A 21,701-nucleotide genomic window follows, 5' to 3' on the forward strand; every position below is an offset into this window, starting at 1 on the left:
CCCCACAGTGAATCCTTTCGTTCTCCTCTTTTCTAGCATTGGGTTCAAAGACTTTGTTATGGGATGGGGGGAGGGAGAAGGGAGGATAAAAATGTCTCTTTTGGCTTAGCCTAGCAGGAGGGGCTAGGTCTACATTGTATAAAGAGATCAAGCCTTTTCTCAGCATGGCAGACTCTAGGGTGTCTGTCTGCAGGGGAAAAGCCTGGGGGAATCATGCTTTAATTAATTTCACAGTCTGTTTTGAAACCTCCACAACTGCCTTCTCACCCTGCCAGGCTGCAGAATGATGTCCATGTTTCACTCCAGTTCATCCCAGCCTCCCATGGGACAGGGGAGAGAAATGGCTGCAGAGGGGTCAGTCCAGGTAGGTATTATCAGGGGGTTGCTGATGGGTTCCTGCAGGAGGGAGAGGGGCAGCAAATACACCAGAGATGGGAAGGTTTTCACAGTTTGGTTTGGAAGTTGGAGTGGGGCAGGAAATGCTGTCCTCCTCCATTTCTCCACCCTGTGCATCTGGCAAACCTGCTGGGAGTTGTTTAATAAGTGGCCTAGATTCTAGGAACAGACCCATGAGCTTTGGTGGTGGAAAATAACCCAGCTACATGGGGCTAGAAAACTGACCAGACTTGTAGTACTGAAGGCTGATCTGACTAACCAGTGGCTGATGTGAGATATGAAGGGGGCACCCACCAGTCTGGCTTAGGGGAGATTCCCCTCCCTTCATATCCAGCTCTTCAGAATGGGGCGGGTGTTGGGCTCCCTAACAGGGAGCTCTTCCTGGACCCTGCTAGTGGCTCCATCTCCTTTATCAGTCTGTGGGTAGTAGGTGTGTGATTGATCTGCTGGGAGAGCTGAGGGGCTCTCTCTTGGTTCCCTCACCCTGGTGTTTCCTGGATGCTCTGAGCAGGGTGGGAGTGGGACTCTGACTGCAATCCACCCAGGGCTTCCCTTTGATGGGTTCCTCTCCCTCACAAACACTCAGACTGTGAGTGGGGCAGCAGGGTACTGAGTGTTGGACTCTTGGTCTTCCAGGGGCCGGTAACCTTCGAGGAGGTGGCTGTGTATTTCACCAGGGAAGAATGGGCTCTGCTGGACCCCACTCAGAGAGCCCTCTATTGGGATGTCATGCAGGAGAACTATGAGAAAGTGACCTTGCTGGGTAAGGATTCCCGTCCCCTCAGTTCTTGGAAGGGGAAAAGAAGAGATAAGGTTCAAGCCAGCCCCACAATGCCACTTCTACTCTGCCCAGTTTCAACATCACCCCAATATGCCAGTGACACACACACTACCAGAGACCCTCCCCTGCTGCAGAACACTTTGGGAACAGAGCACAGGAGCAGTATCGCGCACTGTCAAATATCTCCTGTTTGCTCAAGTAAAACTGAGCGTTAGGTGCGGCATAATCAACAGAAGCTTCCTACCCCTGACCTCTCAAACCCTTCTCCACCCAAACCTGAATGTGCTTGGGGTGTAACGAGCAGGCTGCTGGAGTCAGAGCTGCTGGTCTAGGCTTGAGTATCACACAGACGCTCTGTGTGTCCTTGAATGCTGGCTTGGGGCATCCAGAGAGGGAAGCTCAGTGGCGGTTTTAGCGTTAGTGGGGCACTGTGCTCAGCTGCATTTTTGGGGCTCCTCCTTGGGACCTAGGCAAAAAAAAGAACATTCTCCCACCCTGATTTTTCATTCTTTTTTTTTTTCCTCCTCCTCCTATAAGTAATAGGAAGTAAATGAAAATAAAGTGAGGTACCTTGAATGTTCTGGTAGTCCAACTGATTTTTCCACAGACCAGTTGAAAATCGCTGAGGGTCTCGGTGCACCACTTAAGGATCTTTCCAGATATTGTTTGTACCATTAGCTAACTATTGTAAAGCACTTTGGATAAGAGCCCTTTATAAAAAAAAAATGTAAAAAACATTGGGGTGCGTGGACTGGCCAGGATTTAGGGGGTGTGAGGGGGCTGGGGGTGCAGGGTCTAGGAGGGAATTCGGGTGCAGGAGCAGGCTGGAGGTTGGTGTCCAGGGTCTGTCCAGGAGTTAGGGTGTGGGAGGGGGCTCAGGGCTGGGGCAGGGGGTTGGGGTGTGGAGCACTTACCTGGGGCAGCTCCCGTTTCATGCGAGGAATGTAGGTGGAGTTGTGGGAGGGCAGGAGGCTGTGTGTAGGGGGGTACAGGAGTCAGGACTGGGTGTGTGAGGGGGTACAGAAGTCAGAGGGGACTGGGGGTATATGAGTGGGGTGCAGAAGTCAGGGGGCTGGAGGTGTGAGGGGTGCAGGGGCTGGGGCTGAGTGTGGGGGAGGGGTTATGGGTGGTTGCAGGAATCAGGGAGGGCAGGGAACTGGGGTGTGTTTGAGGGGGTGAAGGAATAAGGGCTAGGGGGCGAGGGGGTGCAGGAGTCAGAATGGGCTGGGGATGTGTGAGGGGTGCAGGAGTCAGACGGGTGGGGTGTGTGGCGGCAGGAGGTATGGGGGGGTTGCTGGAATCAGGGAAGGCAGGGGACTGGGGTGTGTGTGAGAGGAGTTAAGGAGTCATGGCTGGGGGGTGTGAGGGGGTGCAGGAGGCCAGGGTGTTCAAGGTGAAGGGTCAGGGCTGGGAGTGCAGGGTCTGGGAGGGAGTTAGGGTGCAGGAGCAGGTTGGAGATTGGGGTGCAGGGTCTGGCCACGTTTTAGGATGCAGGAGGGGGCTCAGGGTTGGGGCAGGAGGTTGGGGTGTGGAGTACTTACCTGGGTCATCTCCCATTTGGTGCGAGGGGTGCAGATGGCAATGTGGGAGGAGGTGCAGTAGTTCCCATTTGGTGTTCAGGGTTGGGGTGAGGATGGGGGTGGGGTCAGGTCCAGGAATCAGGGCATGGGGTGCAAGGGCTGGGTATGTGTGGGGAGAGCAGGGGGCTGGCTGGGTGTGTGTGGGGGGGTGCAGGAGTCCAGTCTGAGGACTGGGGGTGTGGGCTGTGGTCGTGGGGGTGCTCCCAGCACCCTACCCTGAGTGGATCACAACAGGGGCTGGGGGTGAGGGGGGTTATGTCATAGGGGAGTCCTTAGTAAAGCAGTGAACAAGCGACCAGGGAGCTTTGCGATCAGGGCTGCTAACAGGGAGTTTCGTGAGGGAGTTTGGAAGGGGAGTGGGAAGGGGGCAAGGTACTCTTGCCATTCTTTAAAACATTTAAGCTATAATACAAACATCTTGATTTAAACAAAACCCCTATTGTTTACCTAGGTAGCTGTAAGAGAGAATGCAGCCAGAAGCCCAGCAGTAGAGTGGGGGCTATCCTGTTTATTTCACTCAATGTAGCATGTATGATTACCTGCCCTGTGGGTGGGTGGCGTATGTGTGCGTTGGGTGCAAGGAGCTCCTGGCCCTCAGAGACAGCGTGGAGCCTTTGGAGGCCAGGGTGGTGGAACTGGAGACGCTAAGGGAGGCAGAGAAGTACGCTGATGAGGCTTTCCGGGACACTGTAGATTTCTCCCACCTCCGGTCAGACAGCCCTTGCACTCTTGAGGAGGATGAAAGGCCCAGGGAAGCAGAGCAGTCAACGGGAGCAGAGGGAAACCTTCCTGTAGTTGGGACCCTCTTTCCAGATGGTGTTGGGGTAACCGCTTGCTCTGATGTTACCTCGCCGGGGGGAGGGAACTCCAGTCATTAAGAAAAGGCAGCTGTTAGTAATGGGAGATTTGATCATTAGAAACAAGGATAGCTGGGTTTGTGAAGACCGGGAGAACCATATGGTGACTTGCCTGCCTGGTGCAAAGATTGCGGATCTCTCGAGGCATCTAGACAGACTTATGTATAGTGCTGGGGAGGAGCCGGTGGTCGTGGTACATGTAGTTACCAATGACATAAGGAAGGGTAGGCAAGATGTCCTGGAGGCCAAATTTAGGCTGCTAGGAAAGAGATTGAAATCCAGGACCTCTATGGTGGCATTCTCAGAAATGCTTCCAGTTCCACGTGCAGGGCCAGGTATGCAGGCAGAGCTTCAGAGTCTCAATGAGTGGATGAGATGATGGTGTAGAGAGGAAGGGTTTAGATTTATTAGGAACTGGGGAAACTTTTGGGATGGGGGGGAGCCTATACGGGAGTGATGGGCTCCTCCTAAACCAAAATGGAACCAGACTGCTGGCACTTAACATTAAAAAGGTTGCAGAGCAGTTTTTAAACTAAGAGATGGGAGAAAGCCGATGGCTGCAGAGGAGCAGGTGGATTGGACAGAGACTTCTCTTAGAGGAGAGTCTAGTGATAGAGATTTTATAGTTTTAGTCAGGAAGAGAGGCTGGAAGAGGATAAAGTAGGGGCCAGATCAGAGGAGAAGCATTCACACACAAAAGAATCTGACACATCAGAAAAAGCCAGACAAATAAACAGTGATAAGTTTTTAAAGTGCTTGTACACAAATGCTAGAAGTCTAAATAATATGTGTGAATTAGAGTGCCTCGTGTTAAAAGAGGATATTGACATAATAGGCATCACAGAAACCTGGTGGAGTGAGGATAGTCAATAGGACACAATCATTCCAGGGTACAAAATATATTGGAAGGACAGAGCAGGTCGTACTTTTTTGGGGGGCGGAGGGGGAATGGCACTGTATATTAAAGAAAATGTAGACTGAAATGATGTAAAAATCTTAAATGAAACTGCATGTTCCATAGAGACTCTATGGATAGTAATTCCATGCTCTAATGAGAATACAACAATAGGGATCGATTATCGACCACCTGTCAAAGACAGTGATCGTGACGATGAAATGCTAAGGGAGTTTAGAGAGGCTATCAAAATAAAGAACTCCATAATAGTGGGGGATTTCAATTATCCCCATATTGACATGTCACCTCAGGACAAAATGCAGAGACAAAATTTGTTGATACTTTAAATGACTGCTTCTTGGAGCAGCTGGTACAAGAACCCGCAAGGGGAGAAGCAACTCTCGATTTAGTCCTAAGTGGAGCGCAGGAGCTGGTCCAAGAGGTAACTATAACAGGACGGCTTGGAATTAGTGACCATAATATAACAACATTTAAAATCCCTGTGGTGGGAAGAACACCTCAACAGCTCAACACTGTGACATTTAATTTCAGAAAGGGGAACTATGCAAAAATGAGGGGGTTAGTTAAACAGAAATTCAAAGGTACAATGACTAGAGTGAAATCTCTGCAAGCTGCATGGACACTTTTCAAAAACACAATATTAGAGGCCCAACTTCAATGTATACCCCAAATTAAAAAAACACAGCAGAAGAACTAAAAAAGAGCCACTGTGGCTTGGCTTAACCATGTAAAAGAAGCAGTGAGAGATTAAAAGGCATCTTTTTAAAAGTGGAAGTCAAATCCTAGTGAGGTATATAGAAGGGAGCATAAGCACTGCCAAATTAAGTGTAAAAATGTAATAAGAAAAGCCAAAAAGGAGTTTGAGGAACAGCTAGCCAAAAATTCAGAAGGTAACCACAAAATGTTTAAGTACATCAGAAGCAGGAAGCCTGCTAAACAACCAGTGGGGCCCCTGAACGATCGAGATACAAAAGGAATGCTTAAAGACGATGAAGTCATTGCAGAGAAACTAAATGCATTCTTTGCTTCAGTCTTCATGGCTGAGGATGTTAGGGAGATTCCCAAACCTTTTATGGGTGACAAGTCTGAGGAACTGGCACAAATTGAAGTGTCACTAGAGGAAGTTTTGGAACTAATTGATAAACTTTACTGTAACAAGTCAATGGAACCAGATGGTATTTACCCAAGAGTTCTGAAAGAACTCAAATGTGAAATTGAGGAACTATTAGCTATGGTTTGTATCCTGTCCTTTAAATCATCTTCTGTACAAAATGACTGGAAGATGCTAATGTAACACCAATATTTAAAAAGGGCTCTAGAGGCGATGCTGGCAATTACAGACCAGGAAGTCCAACGTCTGTACTCTTGGGGCAAATTAGTTGAAACAATAGTAAAGAATAAAATTGTTAGGCACATAGTAGAACAAAAATTGTTGGGCAAAAGTCAACATGGTTTCTGTAAAGGGAAATCATGTCTTACTAATCTATTAGAGTTCTTTGAAGGTGTCAACAAACATGTGGACAATGGGGATCCAATGGACACAGTGTCCAGAAAGCCTTTGACAAGGTCCCTCACCAAAGTCTCTTACATAAATTAAGCTGTCATGGGATAAAAGGGAAGATCTTTTCATGGATTGAGAACTAGTTAAAAGACAGGGAACAAAGGGTAGTAATAAATGGTAAATTTCCAGAATGGACAGGAGTAACTAGTGGTGTTCCCCAAGGGTCAGTCCTAGGATCAATCCTATTCAACTTATTCATAAATGATCTGGAGAAAGGGGTAAACAGTGAGATGGCAAAGTTTGCAGATAATACTAAACTGCTCAAGATAGTTAAGACCAAACCAGACTGTGAAGAACTTCAAAAAGATCTCACAAAACTAAGTGAATGGGCAACAAAATGGCAAATGAAATTTAATGTGGATAAATATAAAGTAATGCACATTGAAAAAAATAACCCTAACTATATGTACAATATGATGGGGGGAAATTTAGCTACAACTAATCGGGGGAAAAAGATCTTGGAGTCATTGTGGATAGTTCTCTGAAGACATCCACGCAATGTGCAGCAGAGGTCAAAAAAGCAAACAGGATGTTAGGAATTATTTAAAAAGGGATAGACAATAATACAGAGAGTATCTTATTGCCCTTATATAAATCAATGCAAACAACTAATTTAGACCCCTTCATTTTATATGTATATTTGGCATTATGTTTTCCAATGGGCTGCAGTATGTGCTATCCTGACATTTAGTACTGCGGAGATCCTGCATTCAGTAATATCCCTGCCCTTCCTATTCCCTTTCTCCACTGAACCCCACCAGCCCATGCTTACTGTTTCCAGCTTCCCCAGGACTCTCTCTCTGTCACTGGACCTGTCTGTCAGCAAGAAGCAATGCCAGGGAGACTTGCCCTCTCTCTGGAGACTTTGATTTCTGGAAAAACAACAAGGAGTCTGGTGGCACCTGTCAAAGTTAGAATCAGGACTCACAATTTTGTCAAGACCACTCTGTTTATAAGCACAGCGCTCTGCTAATTCAATCAGATAATGTGAGCCTCCATGCAAGATTCAAACAGTCTTATTTATACAGATAAAAGGGTGCAAACTAAACAAAAGGACAGAGAGCAAAATTGTAAAATATGCATGGAGCACAATCTGCATATCCTGCTTCCTTGTTAACTCTTATAGATCTAAGACTAATGCTTCACCAATTGCCCTTAAGTGGCAAGTTAAGCAGTTAATGTCTGCTTTCCTGCACACCTGGCTTGCAGCATTTCTCATTTCTACTTAAAGTTACATACAGCATTCTTTAATTCATTCTATTTCTTTAGTATAATTCATTTCACTTTCACACACCTTAAAGACTAACAGATTTATTTGGGCATAAGCTTTCGTGGGTAAAAACCTCACTTCTTCAGATGCAGAGAGTGAAAGTTACAGATGCAGGCATTATATACTGACATATGGAGTGCAGGGAGTTTCTTCGCAAGTGGAGAACCAGTGTTGACAGGGCCAATTCAATCAGGGTGGATGTAGTCCACTCCCAATAATAGATGAGGAGGTGTCAATTCCAGGAGTGGAAAAGCTGCTTCTGTAATGAGCCAGCCAGTCCCTATTCAAGCCCAGATTAATGGTGTTAAATTCGATTTCTGGGACGTGGATTTTGTTTCTTGGTGTTTTAGAGCCTCTTTGAAATTTAATGTCACAGACACTCACCACAGTGCAATCTGGACTGTTGAACAGCTGTGTCCCCTCAGTTCCCCAGGCTGGGGTGCCTTTTACACTGCTTTACTGCGAGAGCAGCCACTCCTGGGCAGTTAACACACAGTCTGCAGCATGTAACTCGCTCTCAGCTACACAGTTTTGAGTGCTGCTAGTCAGCGACTCAGGAATTGCAGTACACCACAGGAGAACTGCAGAAAAATCTCTGGTCCCAGACTTTCCACCAGAAATGTGCATCTTGCCCTGTCCAGAACACTACTGAACAATGCAAGCTCATATGAAGTCTGTTATTTCATCAGTGGAAAATGATATGCCCCAGCCTTGTTATCCCAAATGGAGTTTCCAATACACTTTAATCCAAACATACTGAAGGGGAGGGGAGAGATCTCCCTTTTGTAACACCTAGCCAGCCAGTTTGCTGTAAAATCCCTGTTGGTGTGAGTTCTCTGCTTGCTTTACCTGTAAAGGATTAACAAGCCACAGGTAAAAGAAAAGGAGTGGGCACCTGACCAAAAGAGCCAATGGAAAGGCTAAACTTTTTTAAATGGGAAAGTAACTTTCCCTTTGTCTGTCCTTCTCCTTAGAAGGAGACATGGAGTAGCAATGCTGTGCATGGCTTGAACCAGGTATGAAAATTCATCTTCCCTACCTGGAATAAATTATTTGAGTAGGGAATGTTTAGACAGACACAATCAGGTTTATTTTTTATTTTGGCTTTTGGATTTCCTCTGTGCTATCCTAGATGCTTTTGTTTGCTTGTAAGCTTTAAGCTGAACCCCCAAGAAAGCTATTTGGGGTGCTTACAAAAATTAATTTTCTTTTAAGAGATAGCAAAAGCCTAAGTTCCAGATGTATTCCTTTCCTTTTTAATTTTAATAAAATTTACCTCTTTTTAAGAATGGGATTGGATTTTTGGTGTCCTAAGAGGTTTTTGCATGTTGTTTGATTATCTGGTAGCCACAGCTAATTTCCTTTGTTTTCTTTCTCCCCTCTTTTCTGGAGGGGAGATGAAAGGGCTTGAGGGTGCCCCAGAGGGGGTTTTTTGCATTTGGGTCGTGGCAACATTTACCAAGCCAAGGTCAGAGAAAAGCTGAAACCTTGGAGGTTTACTACAAGCCTAGAGTGGCACAAATTAATTTTAGAATCCTTGCGGGCCCCCACTTTCTGTGATAGAGTGGGGATTCAGCCCTGACACATACTATGTACAAAATTGATCATTATTTTGTAGAAGAGTGAACATAGGGGTCCAGACTTGCACAGTGTCTATGTGTTTTCCCAACATATATGTGGGTATTTCAATCCCTCACAAGCAAGGTGTTTGGCATCTTCAAAGACCAGGGGAGCCTGTCCTGGGAATTCACTGGTTTATTAAGTGACTCTGTATGGAATTGAGAGACACTTTATATTATTATTATTTTATTATGAATACCAATATGATAAAATTGCAATGAATTCTGCTAGTGTGACAATGAGGTTCTGGCAGAACCCAACTGAGAATGCCAACTCAGGACAAATTGCTGAAACAGGGCAGTTACAGCCCAAGGCTGGGTTTTTTCCACCTCTAAGGCAAACCAAACCAGCCAGACTAAGAGGACTTCGGTCTCACCCCACTGGCTAACCGCAAGTCTCACAAGCAATCTCTTTAGACACTCCAGTTTCTCAGTATTACCACCAGTGCCACTCGTTATGGGGACAGATGGTTATGAAAACCAATACCCCAGTAAAAGAAAAAGGTTCTCCTGATCCCAAAGGACCGAGCCCCAGACCCAGGTCAATATACAAATCAGATCTTACCCACAAATCACGCTGTTGCCAATCCTTTAGAATCTAAAATCTAAAGGTTTATTCATAAAAGGAAAAAGATAGAGATGAGAGTTAGAATCGGTTAAATGGAATCAATTACATACAGTAATGGCAAAGTTCTTGGTTCAGGCTTGCAGCAGCGATAGAATAAACTGCAGATTCAAATCAAGTCTCTAGAATACATCCCCCTGCTGGGATGGATCCTCAGTCCTTTGTTCAAAGCTTCAGCTTGTAGCAAAGTTCCTCCAGCGGTATGAAGCAGGATTGAAGACCAGATGGAGATGAGGCATCAGCCTTATATAGTCTTTTCCAGGTGTAAGAACACCTCTTTGTTCTTACTGTGGAAAATTACAGCAAAATGGAATCTGGAGTCACATGGGCAAGTTCCTGCATACTTTGTTGAGTCTCAAGGCATATTTGTCTTCTCTCAATGGGTCCATTGTATAGCTGATGGTCCTTAATGGGCCATCAAGGAGGCTAGGCAGAGCTAACACCAGTTTGTCTGGGATGTCACCCAGCAGCATAGCATAAGTTTGAAATACAGACAGTATAGAGCCAATATTCATAACTTCAACTACAAAATTGATACACACATATAGACAGCATAATCATAACCAGTAAACCATAACCTTGTCTTAGACACCCCATTTGACCCCCTTTATGCAAGATTTGCGTGCCACTACAGGACCTTGGTTGCAACAATGATCTATATGGTCCCAGATTATATCAATAACATCAGAGCTAGATGTGCCATGTAAGGTGTCAATGAAAATATTATGATTTTCCAAGTATGATAATTTTGTTTCTATCTTTGTATCACCTTTGTACTGTGAGTTATAGATAGATATGTAGGGTATATCTGTATTTCCAGACTTGTGCAGTGTTTCTGGGTGACATCCCCAGACATATTGGCATCAGCGCTGCCTAGCCTGTTCGATGGCCCATCCAGGGTCATCAGCTGTACAATGAGCCCCTGGAAAGAACTAAGAGGATACACCTATTGAGTCAGCAAGACATGCAGGGGTATGCCTGTGTAGTGAGAACTCCAAGGCTTTTCCATGCCATGTGCTGTGAAGCTTGTGTTTGGGACAAAGGAAGTAGAAGCCAAACGGCAAAAGGAATATAAAGGGCAGTTGCATCATCTCCATTTTGTCTTCAATCCCTCTTCCTACCTCTGGTTTAACTTCTCTACAAACTGAAGCCTTGAACAAAGAACTGAATAATGTGGATGTGTTCCAGACAGGCTTTCAAGCCAGGAACTTATCAATACTGCTAAGAACCAGATATGTAGATTTCTGAATGTATCTGACTGCTTTCCCATTGAACAACTCCCTTTTTCTTTCTTTCTTTTCTTTTCTTTTATAATAAACCTTTAGTTTGGATGCTTTCTTGCTTTCTGTCTTATAAACCTTTAGTTTAGATTCTAAAGGATTGGCTGGCATCATAGTATTTTGGGTAAGATCCAAACCTATAGTGACCTGGTAATGTGGCTGACTCTGAGGTCAGAAGAACACTGTGTTTATATGAGCAGAGTTTTTAAATAACCTCTCACTGTACTGGACCTAGGTGCTGATTGGGAGTCAGAGAAGTGCAATGCAATAAAGGGGGCTTTGATTTTTTTTTTTTTCAGTTTCTCAATAACCAGCGTGGGGGATCAGAAGCACAGTTTTTGAGTGGTCGGTGAATTTAACTTCAGTGTTAACCCCCAGTTTTGGGAGCATCTGCTCTGCCTTTTTCAGCCTACCCTGATCTTGGCATTTTCAGTGAGGACTGCCCCAGGCACACCAGGTCACACTAAGTACTAGAGTTAAATTAATAGTGTTTTTTATGACACAGTCGTATGAAATCAACTGAACTCCTTTGTTTTCTTTCTGAGCAGGGTTTCTAGTTTCCAAATCTGATGTGATCTCCCAGCTGGAACAAGGGGAAGAGCCCTGGGTCCCAGACCTCCAGGGTTCAGAGGAAAGAGAGATCCTGAGAGCTCCCTGCACAGATGAGGAAACATTAAACCAACTCAGAATCTGTAAGTGCCTGAAAGAAACATCTGGGATGTCCTACAAAGCCTTTGGGACTTCTCTCAGTTCATTATTGTCCCTAGCGGGATTGTATCCTCAGGGTAAATATAGCTCATGGCTTCCTGTAGATCCTAGCAGACACCAGGAAGCTTCCTCCCTTCCCCCTGTGAAGTTGAATGGGATGTGAAAGCCAAAATGATCCCCTCCTCTCTCCTATTTAGGGGAAGAATTTGGAAGAGTTCATTTCCTGTTTTTATTTAACCTCTCTCCAGCACTTGTTTTGGTTTGGCCTTCCCCTTTCCATCCCTGTTTGAGGTTTCTGTCTCTATCACAGCAGGTGATGCAATGGTATATGAGAAAGAGGAGCAGAATTCTCAGCAGGAAAATGTTGAGCAAGTGGATAAACACAGAGCATTGTCGCAAAGATCAAAAAGGAATGTGTCCAGGAGTTATGAGAAGGAAAAATCCTGTGAGATACAGCACAGACCAGAAAGAGAGCAAGGACACCAGCCAGGGGAGAAAATGGGTAAATTTATTTCCTGTTGGGGAACTCAGAAGAGTGTCAAGGAAACCACAACACAGCAGGAAATCCTCATGGGAAAGAGGAAAAATACATGCAGCGAGTGTGGAAAATGCTTCACTCAAAGATCAGCCCTTTCTGTACATCAGAGAATCCACACAGGGGAGAGGCCCTATGAATGCCGTGAGTGTGGGAAAAACTTCACTTACAGATCAGTCCTTTTTAACCATCAGAGAATCCACACAGGGGAGAGGCCCTATGAATGCTGTGAGTGTGGGAAAAGCTTCACTCACAGCTCAGCCCTTTCCAGCCATCAGAGAATCCACACAGGGGAGAGGCCCTATGAATGCTGTGAGTGTGGGAAAAGCTTCACTCGCAGCTCTCACCTTACTGGGCATCAGAGAATCCACACAGGAGAGAGGCCCTATGTATGCAGTGAATGTGGGAAAAGCTTCACTCACAGCTCAGCCCTTTCTAAACATCAGAGAATCCACACAGGGGAGAGGCCCTATGAATGCCGTGAGTGTGGGAAAAGCTTCACTCACAGCTCAGCCCTTTCTAAACATCAGAGAATCCACACAGGGGAGAGGCCGTATGAATGCCATGAGTGTGGGAAAACCTTCACTCAAAGATCAGGCCTTTCTGCACATCAGAGAATCCACACAGGGGAGAGGCCCTATGAATGCTGTGAGTGTGGGAAAAGCTTCACTCATAGCTCAGCCCTTTCTAAACATCAGAGAATCCACACAGGGGAGAGGCCCTATGAATGCCGTGCGTGTGGGAAAAGCTTCACTCACAGCTCTCATCTTATTGGGCATCAGAGAATGCACACAGGGGAGAAGCCCTATGAATGCCGTGAGTGTGGGAAAACCTTCACTCAAAGATCAGGCCTTTCTAAACATCAGAGAATCCACACAGGGGAGAGGCCCTACGAATGCCATGAGTGTGGGAAAAACTTCATTACCAGCTCAGCCCTTTCCAGCCATCAGAGAATCCACACAGGGGAGAGGCCCTATGAATGCTGTGAGTGTGGGAAAAGCTTCACTCACAGCTCAGCCCTTTCTTACCATCAGAGAATTCACACAGGGGAGAAGCCCTATGAATGCAGTGAGTGTGGGAAAACCTTCATTAGCAGCTCAGGCCTTTCTAAACATCAGAGAATCCACACAGGGGAGAGGCCTGAGGAACCACCTGATCAGCATCTTGTACAGCAGACAGGAGAAGATCAAGCATGAGCTCTCAAAACTGGAGACTCTCACACAAATCCAACCTTCCACACAAACTTCCACATGGCTGGACTTGACAAAAATGAGATAAGCCATTTACAATGCACACTTCATTTCTCTACAGAGGAAAAAGTAAGACTGAACTCCTACCTGCCACAGGGGGCTACAATGGCACCCTCAACTCACCTAACAATATTGTTAGTCCATCCAACCACACACTTAGGACAGAGTCTTCTACCGGGCTATCTCGGGGACTCTTTCTGTCCCACCATCCCCACAAACATGATACAGTTTTGCGGTGAACTGGAAGCCTACTTTCGTCGTCTCTTGACTCCAATATTTTCAATGCACCACTCAACAGAGTACTAGCCCACAGGAACCCTCCTACCAACACTACAAGAACAAGAACTCTGTGTAGACTCCTCCTGACGGTCGAAATGACAGACTGGACCTCTACATAGAGTGCTTCCGCAGATGTACACAGGCTGAAATTGTGAACAAACAACATCGCTTGCCCCAGAACCTCAGCCATACAGAACGCAATGCCATCCACAGCCTCAGAAACAACTCTGACATTATAATCAAGGGGGCTGACAAAGGAGGTGCTCTAGTCATAATGAACAGGTCAGATTATGAGCAGGAGGCTGCAAGGCAACTCTCCAAGACCACATTCGACAGGCCACTATCCGCTGATCCCACTGAGGAATACTAAAAGAAACTACACCATCTGCTCAAAAAACTCCCGGCTACGGTATGGGAACAAATCTACACGGGGACATCCCCAGAGCCCCGACCAGGGCTATTCTATCTGCTACCCAAGATCCATAAACCTGGAAACCTTGGACGTTCCATCATCCCAGGCATTGGCACTCTTACAGCAGCATTATCTGGCTATTTGGACTCTCTCCTCAGACCCTACGCCACCAGGACTCCCAGCTATCTTCGAGACACCACCGACTTCCGAGGAAACTACAATGCATTGCTGTTCTTCCTGAAAACACCATCGGGGCCACCATGGATGTAGAAGCGCTTTACGCCAATATTCCACATGAGGATGGACTACAAGCTGTCAGGAACAGTATCCCTGATGAGGCCAAAGCATGCCTGGTGGCTGAGCTTTGTGACTTTGTCCTCACCCACAACCATTTCAGATTTGGGGACAACTTATACCTTCAAGTCAGTGGCATTGCTATGGGTACCCGCATGGCCCCACAGTCTGCCAACATTTTTATGGCTGACTTAGAACAACGCTTCCTCAGCTCTTATCCCCTAGTGCCCCTCCTCTACTTGCGCTACATTGATGACATCATCATATGGACCCACAGAAAGGAAGCCCTTGAAGAATTCCACCTGGATTTCAACAATTTCCACCCCACCATCAACCTTCAGCTTCGACCAGTCCACACAAGAGAGACACTTCCTGGACACTACAGTAAAAATAAGTGATGGTCACATAAACACCACCCTATACCAGAAACCTACTGACCACTATACTTACCTACATGCCTCCAGCTTCCATCCAGGACACATCAAACTGTCCATTGTCTATAGCCAAGCCCTAAGATACAACCGAATTTGCTCCAACCCCTCAGACAGAGACCAACACCTACAAGATCTTTATCAAGCATTCGTAAAACTACAATACCCACCTGGGGAAGTGAGGAAACAGATTGACAGAGCAAGACGGATACCCAGAAATCACCTACTACAGGACAGGCCCAACAAGGACAATAACAGAACACCACTGGCCATCACATACAGCCCTCAAGTAAAACCTCTTCCGCGCATTATCAACGATCTACAACCTATCCTGGAAAATGATCCCTCACTCTGGCCTTGGCTACACTGGTGCTGTACAGCGCTGCAACTTGCTGCGCTCAGGGGTGTGAAAAAACACCCCCCTGAGCACAGCGAGTGCAGCGCTGTAAAGCTCCAGTGTAATCAGCGCCTGCAGCGCTGCAAGCTACTCCCCTCGGAGCTGTGAATCCTCAAGTGTAGCCAAGGCCTCTCACCAATCTTGGGAAGCAGGCCAGTCTTTGCTTACAGACAGGTTTTTTGCGGGGGAGGGATAGCTCAGTGGTTTGAGCATTGGCCTGCTAAACCCAGGGTTGTGAGTTCAATCCTTGAGGGGGCCACTTAGGGATCTGGGGTAAAAATCAGTACTTGGTCCTGCTAGTGAAGGCAGGGGGCTGGACTCGAGGACCTTTCAGGGTCCCTTCCAGTTCTAGGAGATCGGATATCTCCATATATTATTATTATTTATTATATACCTCACTATCACTACTGATATGTTGTGTGGTTGGTGAAGTATTCTACACCAGAGAAGTGTAAAATTACTCCAAGGAAGGTCAAAGATTTGACAAGAACTCAGGTAGAAATTGCAGGTACTGGTGGTTGATTTTCATCCCAGAGATGGAAGCTATGGTGACCTGTGGCCCAGGTAAAGTATTTTTAGAACACTGCTCCCTAGTTAAGTGGCATTGATCACACTCCTAAAGGATGCCATGATTAAATTGGGAAAAACTGTCTTTACCAAAATTTCATGAAGCACAGAGAGAATCAGAAGATTAGTGTTGGAAGAGACCTCAGGAGGTCATTTAGTCCAACCCCCTGCTCAAAGCAGGACCAACACCAACTAAATCATCCCAACCAGGGCTTTGTCAAGCTGGGCCTTAAAAACCTCTGAGGATGGAGATTCCAAACCTTCCTAGGGAACCCATTCCAGTGCATCACCACCCTCCTAATGAAAAAGTTTTTCCTAATATCCAACCTAGACCTCCCCCCCTGCAACTTGAGACTATTGTCCGTTGTTCTGTCATCTGCCACCACTGAGAACAGCTGAGCTCCAACCTCTCTGGAATCCCCCCCCCTTCAGGCAGTTGAGGGCTGCTATCAAATCCCCCCTCACTCTTCTCTTCTGCAGACTAAACAAGCCCTGTTCCTTCAGCCTCTCCTCCTCAGTCATGTGCCAGCCCCCTAATCATTTTTGTGGCCCTCCTTTCTCTAATGGGGGGCCTAAAACTGGATGCAATACTCCAGATGTGGCTTCACTAGTGCCGAATAAAGGGGAATAATAATTTCCCTCGATCTGCTAGCAATGCTCCTACTAATGCAACCCAATATGCTCTTAGCCTTCTTGGGAACAAGGGCACACTGCTGACTCATATCCAGCTTCTCATCCACTATAATCCCCAGGTCCTTTTCTGAAGAACTGCTGCTTAGCCAGTCGGTCCCCATCCTGTAGCAGTGCATGGGATTCTTCCGTCCTAAGTGCAGGACTCTGCACTTGTCCTTGTTGAACCTCATCAGATTTCTTTTGGCCCATTCCACTAATTTGTCTAGCTCACTCTGGACCCTATGCCTACCCTTCTGCGTATCTGCCTCTCACCCGAGCTTAGTGTCATCTGTGAACTTGCTGAGGGTGCAATCTATCCCATCATCCAATTCATTAATAAATATGTTGAACAAAACTGGCCCCAGGACTGACTCCTGGGGCACTCCGCTTAATACTGGCTGCCAACTAGACATTGAGCTGTTAATTGCTACGTGTTAAGCCTGACAATCTAGCCAGCTTTCTATCCACCTTATAGTCCATTCATCCAATCTGTACTTTAACCTGCTGACAAAAATGCTGTGGGAGACCATATCAGAAGCTTTGCTAAACTCAAGATATATCACATCCACTGCTTTCCCTATATCCCCAGAGCCAGTTATCTCACCATAGTAGGCAATGAGGTTGGTCAGGCATGACTTGCCCTTGGTGAATCCATGTTGACTGTTCCTGATCACCTTCCTCTACTTCAAGGGCTTCAAAATGGTTTCCTTGAGGACCTGCTCCGTGATTTTTCCAGGGACTGAGGTGAGGCTGACTGGTCTGTAGTTCCCTGGGTTCTCCTTCCCTTTTTTAAAGATGGGCATTATATTTGCCTTTTTCCAGTCATCCTGCACCTCCTCCGATCGCCATGAGTTTTCAAAGATAATGGCCAATGGCTCTGCAATCACATCAGCCAATTCCCTCAGCATCCTCAGATGCATTAGATATGGACCCATGGACTTATGCATGTCCAGTTTTTCTAAATAGTCCTTAACCTGTTCTTTCACTGCTGAGGGCTGCTCACCTCCTCCCCATACTTTGTTGCCCAGGACAGCAGTGTGGGAGCTGACTTTGGCCTGGTCTACACTATGAGTTTAATTCGAATTTAGAAGCGTTAAATTGAATTCACCCTGCACCCATCCACACAACGAAGCCATTTTTTCTGAAATAAAGGGCTCTTAAAATCGATTTCTGTACTCCTTCCCGACGAGCAGAGTAGCACCGAAATCGATATTGCCATTTTGAATTAGGGTTACTGTGGCCGCAATACGATGGTATTCACCTCCGGGAGCTATCCCACAGTGCACCATTGTGACCGCTCTGCACAGCAATCTGAATTCGGATGCACTAGCCAGGTAGACAGGAAAAGCCCCGTGAACATTTGAATTTTATTTCCTGTTTGCCCAGCGTGGAGAGCACAGGTGACCACAGAGAGCTCATCAGCACAGATAACCATGGAGCCTGATAATCGAAAAAGAGCACCAGCATGGACCATATGGGAGGTACTGGATCTGATGGCTATATGCGGAGAGGATTCAGTGCTAGCAGAACTTCGTTCGAAAAGACGAAATGCCAAAACTTTTGAAAAAATCTCCAAGGGCATGATGGAGAGAGGCCACAATAGGGACTCGGATGGGTGCTGCATGAAAGTAAAGGAGCTCAGAGAAGCCTATCAAAAGACAAAGGAGGCAAACGGTCACTCCGGGTCAGAGCCGCGGAAATGCCGCTTCTACACCGAGCTGCATGCAATTCCTGGGGGGGGGGGGTTGCCACCACTACCCCACCTCTGACCGTGGATTCCGAGGTGGGGGTAATCTCATCAGCCTCACCTGAGGATTCTGCGGACGGGGAAGAGGAGGACGAGCTTGTGGAGCGGACACAGCACTCCATTCTCCCCAACAGCCAGGATCTTTTTCTCAGCCTGACTGAAGTACCCTCCCAACCCAGTATCCAAGACCATGACCCCATGGAAGAGACCTCAGGTGAGTTTACCTTTTAAAATATAAAACATGGTTTAAAAGCAAGCGTTTTTTAATGATTACTTTTCCCTGAGGACTTGGGATGCATTCGCGGCCAGTACAGCTACTGGAAAAGTCTGTTAACGTGTCTGGGGATGGAGCAGAAATCCTCCAGGGACATCTCCATGAAGCTCTCCTGGAGGTACTCCAAAAGCCTTGCCACAAGGTTTCTGGGCAGTGCAGCCTTATTCTGTCCTCCATGGTAGGACACTTGACCACGCCATGCTAGTAGCAAGTAATCTGGTGTCATTGCATGACAAAGCCTGGCAGCGTATGGTCCAGGTGTTTGCTGGCATTCAAGCAACATCTGTTCTTTATCTTGCTGTGTAATCCTCAGGAGAGTGATATCGCTCATGGTAACCTGGTTGAAATACGGGAACTTAATTAAGGGGACAGAGGTGGCCGTTCCTACTGGGCTGTTTGCCTGTGGCTGAAAAGAAATCCTTCCCTGCAGTTAGCCAAGCATGGGCGGGGGGGAATTGGCCCTGAGCTTTTCACTTTTGGCTAGCAGGGATCTTCCGTGATACTAGCGACTCGGTGGCGGGAGGGGTAAAGCTGTCATCCAGAGAATTGGACGGGGGGGGTTAGTTTTTTTTGCTGCTGCTGAAGGTTAACAGGAAAACCACAGCAGTCAACTGGCTTTGCTTGGTATGTGGGAAAGGAGGGCGCAGAAGCCGAAGACAATGGCTTACCATGGCCGCATGCAAGCTGAATTCTGTTGCCCAGACCTGCGTCTGTGATCTCTAGCAGCAAAGCCACAGGCACTCAATATTAAGAGGCAAAATGCGACCTTGCACAGAAATCACATGTGCTATGTAATGTGAATAGGGTTGTACACCATGGAAGAGTATAAGCATTGTTTTGTAAAATGTATCTTTTTAAAAAATTCTCTCCTTTTTTCCCCTCCCTCCAGAAGCTGCAAATTTTTAATGCCTCCCTCCTCCGTCCCAAAGGCTATCTCAGATAAGGTGTTGGAAAAAGAGGACGCGAGACAAGATGTTCGCGGAAATCATAGAATCCACCCGCAGTGAAAGAGCTCATCTGAATGAGTGGAAGGACACGGTTTCAAAGTATTGGAAAGATGCCAGTGAACGTGAGGACATGATTGACCAACGTGAGGAGAGGAGAGACGCTCGAGATGAGAGGTGGCGGCAGGAAGATCAGCGGAGGCAGGTTTTCATCAAGGATAAACAAACACAAATTTCACACTGTAGCCTGGCCAGTCATGAAACTGGTTTTCAAAGTTTCTCTGATGCGCAGCGCTTCCTGGTGTGCTCTTCTAATCGCCCTGGTGTCTGGCTGCGCGTAATCAGCAGCCAGGCAATTTGCCTCAGCCTCCCACCCCGCCATAAAGGTCTCCCTCTTACTTTCACAGAGATCGTAGAGCACACAGCAAGCAGCAACAACAATGGAGATATTGGTTTGGCTGAGATCTGACCAAGTCAGTAACGATCGCCAGCGACCTTTTAAAGGTCCAAATGAATATTCTACCACCATTCTGCACTTGCTCAGCCTGTAGTGGAACAGCTCCTGACTCCTGATCATGCTGCCTGTGTATGGCTTCATGAGCCATGGCATTAAGGGGTAGGCTGCGTCCCCAAGGATAACTATTGGCATTTCAACATCGCCAATGGTTATTTTCTGGTCCGGGAAGAAAGTCCCTTCCTCCAGTAGCTTTGAAAAACAGTTTTGTGACTGGTCAGGCTACGGTGTGAAACTTTTGTTTGTTTCTCCTTGATGAACCCTCCACGCGCCCCCCCCCCCCCCAGTTTACTCTACTTCCCTGTAAACTAACCACCCTCCCCTTTCCCCTTCGAACACCGCTTGCAGAGGCAATAAAGTCATTGTTACTTCACATTCATGCATTCTTTATTAATTCGTCACACTCCTAGGGGGAAAACTGCCAAGGTAGCCCGGAAGGGGTGGGGGAGGAGGGAAGGAAAAGGACACACTGCAGTTTAAAACTTTAACACTTATTGAAGGCAATCATCTGGGGTGGAGTGACTGGGTGGCTGGAGGCCCCCCCACCGTGTTCTTGGGCGTCTGGGTGAGAAGGCTATGGAACTTGGGGAGGAGGGCTGTTGGTTATACATGGGCTGTAGCGGCGGTCTCTGCTCCTGCTGCCTTTCCTGCAGCTCAGCCATATGCTGGAGCATATCAGTTTGATGCTCCAGCATCCGGAGCACCGACTCTTGCCTTCTGTCAGCAAGCTGACGCCACCTATCCTCTTCAGCCCATCACTTGCTCTCTTTAGCCCGCGATTCAGTCCGCCACTTCTCCTCCCGTTCATATTGTGCTTTTTTGCATTCTGACATTGACTGCCTCCATGCATTCTGCTGTGCTCTGTCAGCATGGGAGGACACCTGGAGTTCTGGGAACATATCATCCCGAGTCCACCGTTTTCTCCTTCTAATCTTCACTAGCCTCTGTGAAGGAGAAACATTTGCAGCTGGTGGAGGAGAAGGGAGAGGTGGTTAAAAAAGACACATTTTAGAGAGCACTGGGTACACTCTTCCATGTTAAGTTTTGTTGTTCACATTACACAGCACATGTGCTTTGGTTAAAAGGTCGCATTTTTCCTCTTATATTGAGGGCCTGCCGGTTTGGTGTGAGAGATCACTCAAGCAGTGCCAGGCAACAGATTTCGGCTTGCAGGCAGCCAGGGTAGGCCACAGTCTTTTGGATTTTTTAACCTTCTTAACATGTGGGAATGGTTTCAAACAGTAGCGCCCTCATTTCTCATACCGAACACCCATTGGGTTAGCCATTTAAAATGGGTTTGCAATGTAAAAGGAGGGGCTGCGGTTTCCACGTTAACATGCAGCACAAACCCAACTACCTGCCCCCCCCACACACACACACACGTACCCAATTCTCTGGGATGATCACTTCATCCCTCCTCCCTACTGCGTGGCCAACAGCGGGGAACATTTCTGTTCAGCCGAGCAGGTACGGGCACCTCTAAATGTCCCCTTAATAAAATCACCCCATTTCAACCAGGTGACCATGAATGATATCACTCTCCTGAGGATAACAAAGAGAGATAAGGAATGGATGTTGTCTGTATGCCAGCAAACACTGGGATCATACGCTGCCATGTTTTCTTATGCAATGATTCCAGACTATGTGCTACTGGCCTGGTGTGGTAAAGTGTCCTACCATGGCGGATGGGATAAGGCAGCCTCCCCCACCCCAGAAACATTTTGCAAAGGCTTTGGAAGTACATGAAAGAGAGCTTTCTGGAGATGTCCCTGGAGGATTTCTGCTCCATCCC

General features: G+C 46.8%; 1 protein-coding gene across 1 annotated transcript; it reads left to right on the forward strand.

Moving 5' to 3' along the window:
* The first annotated feature begins 188 nt into the window (after positions 1–188).
* On the forward strand, positions 189–13,412 carry LOC128823008 (zinc finger protein 883-like). Its single transcript, XM_054005007.1, has 4 exons — positions 189–364; positions 1,033–1,159; positions 11,434–11,577; positions 11,904–13,412. Exons 1-4 carry the CDS (start codon positions 284–286, stop codon positions 13,322–13,324), a joined length of 1,773 nt encoding a protein of 590 aa, XP_053860982.1. The 5' UTR covers positions 189–283; the 3' UTR covers positions 13,325–13,412.
* The last annotated feature ends 8,289 nt before the right edge of the window (positions 13,413–21,701 follow it).

Source organism: Malaclemys terrapin, chromosome 15 (genome assembly GCF_027887155.1).
Source record: "Malaclemys terrapin pileata isolate rMalTer1 chromosome 15, rMalTer1.hap1, whole genome shotgun sequence".
Classification (NCBI taxonomy): domain Eukaryota; kingdom Metazoa; phylum Chordata; order Testudines; family Emydidae; genus Malaclemys; species Malaclemys terrapin.

Excerpts from the sequence above, each read along its gene's own strand:
- LOC128823008 (XM_054005007.1), top strand. The coding sequence starts at position 284 with ATGATGTCCATGTTTCACTCCAGTTCATCCCAGCCTCCCATGGGACAG. Across the intron at positions 1,160-11,433 it reads TGAGAAAGTGACCTTGCTGG|GGTTTCTAGTTTCCAAATCT; the intron begins GTAAGGATTCCC and ends CTTTCTGAGCAG. Across the intron at positions 11,578-11,903 it reads ATTAAACCAACTCAGAATCT|CAGGTGATGCAATGGTATAT; the intron begins GTAAGTGCCTGA and ends TCTCTATCACAG.